At 60.5% G+C, this 1,513-nt stretch overlaps 1 protein-coding gene across 1 annotated transcript in view; it reads left to right on the top strand.

Annotated features, from left to right (window-relative positions):
* The first annotated feature begins 596 nt into the window (after positions 1–596).
* Positions 597–1,513, top strand: part of TMEM132E (transmembrane protein 132E) — a 13,092-nt gene continuing 12,175 nt past the window's right edge. Inside the window, exons 1-2 of the mRNA XM_009645019.1 lie at positions 597–621; positions 1,060–1,505. Coding sequence (XP_009643314.1) covers positions 597–621; positions 1,060–1,505 — 471 coding nt within the window. The remainder of the gene's footprint in view (positions 622–1,059; positions 1,506–1,513) is intronic.

The raw sequence follows: 1,513 nt of genomic DNA, 5'->3' as shown, positions 1-1,513 counted from the left end.
GCGGCAGGGTGGCTGGCTCCCTCCGAGGGGCTTGGGCAGCTCCGGCCCCTGGGAGTGTGTGGCTGGTGGGTACTGCACGCTGCCTGCTCAGGAGCTGCCTGCTCTGCCTGTGTGGTGTTTATTGGTTTTTTTTTAAGGTGAAATGGTCAAAATGAAGGACAAAAGGGATTTCCTAAGGGCCGTCAGACCTGGGCGCTGCTGGGGTTTGCAGAAGGTGGCACCAACATCATCTTCATCACTTTTCCACTGGGCCATGTCCATGCCTGGAAACATTGAGGCTTGGGCCAGCTTTGGTGCACGAGAACAGCGCTGCATGGGTGCCACCCATGGGTGGGTGATGGGTGACAGACTGGCCGTGATACCACCCTTACAGGCAGCCCACGAGGACTGAGTGGGTCTGGGAAGAAGGAGCTGATTTAGCTGCCTTCTCCATGTGATCTGGGAGCTAAAAGCAGGAGGAAAGCTTTGATCATAGATACTTGGTGGGATCTGCCAGCCAAAAATTAGCCTGGATGTGCCTAATTTTTGGTAACAAGCCTCTGAAGAAACTCAGCATCATTTTCTCTGTGCCTTTGGAAGTAGGGATGTAGCCAGTTATGCCCTATTTCTACGAGTGGGTCCGTAATGTTTCGGCTGGTGCCTTGGTGTGGGTGCCAGGGTGGGTGACCAGCACTTTGGGCTCCCCAGGGGCTCTATAGAGGTTGGATGTGGCTTCAACACACCCTGGCCCAGCCTTGGACAGCCCTTGAGCATCCCTCCTCTCCGTATACCCCGTCCCATGCTGAGGGTGGGTTTGGCGAGGCTGGAGCCACCCACTGGGAAGCACAACGATGCCCGAGGTCCCTGGGGAGGGGACCTTTCACAACTTTTTTTTGCAGGAGAGAAACTCAGCCAGGCTCTCACTGCTCTCGTGAGAGGTCTGGGGGCTGAAGCACCAGCTCCTCCTCGCTGTGGGGCTGGGCTGCTCCTCTCTGGGTCTGCTCTCCCTGCTCCGGGGCTTGGGATATGCTCTGGGGGGAGATGCCCTGCGCTAATCTGCACTCTCCATCCCCTCTGCAGCCCACGCCAAGGGGCCAACCCCCAGCCCCGACCCTGCTGAGCCCCCCGGTGCCATCACGCTGCCCGTGAGCTACCGCCTGTCCAACACCCGCTTGGCCTTCTTCCTCAAAGAAGTGGGAGCCAGCCCGGCGGGCAACGGCAGTGCCCCGCTGCAACGCGCCGAGCCCTTCGTTGTCTTCCAGACCAAGGAGCTGCCCGTCCTCAACGTCACCCTGGGGCCCTTCAGCACGGGGCTGGTGCTGCCCAAGGAGCAGCTGCAGCCCTCCAGCACCCTGGAGGTCCCCGACCGCCTCACTGTCAACTGGAAGGTGCGCGCCTTCATCATCCAGCCCCGGCTGGTGGCCAACCAGCCCGTGGTCCAAGTGCTCTTCTACGTAGCCGGCCGGGATTGGGATGACTTTGACGTCACCGACCGGCTGGCATGCGTGCGGCTCCCACAGGCTCCGGTCCCCCG

Source organism: Egretta garzetta, unplaced genomic scaffold, assembly GCF_000687185.1.
Source record: "Egretta garzetta isolate BGI_Z169 unplaced genomic scaffold, ASM68718v1 scaffold108, whole genome shotgun sequence".
Taxonomy (NCBI): domain Eukaryota; kingdom Metazoa; phylum Chordata; class Aves; order Pelecaniformes; family Ardeidae; genus Egretta; species Egretta garzetta.
The sequence above is the reverse complement of the archived record's forward strand: the minus strand, read 5'-3'. Positions and strand labels throughout refer to the sequence as shown.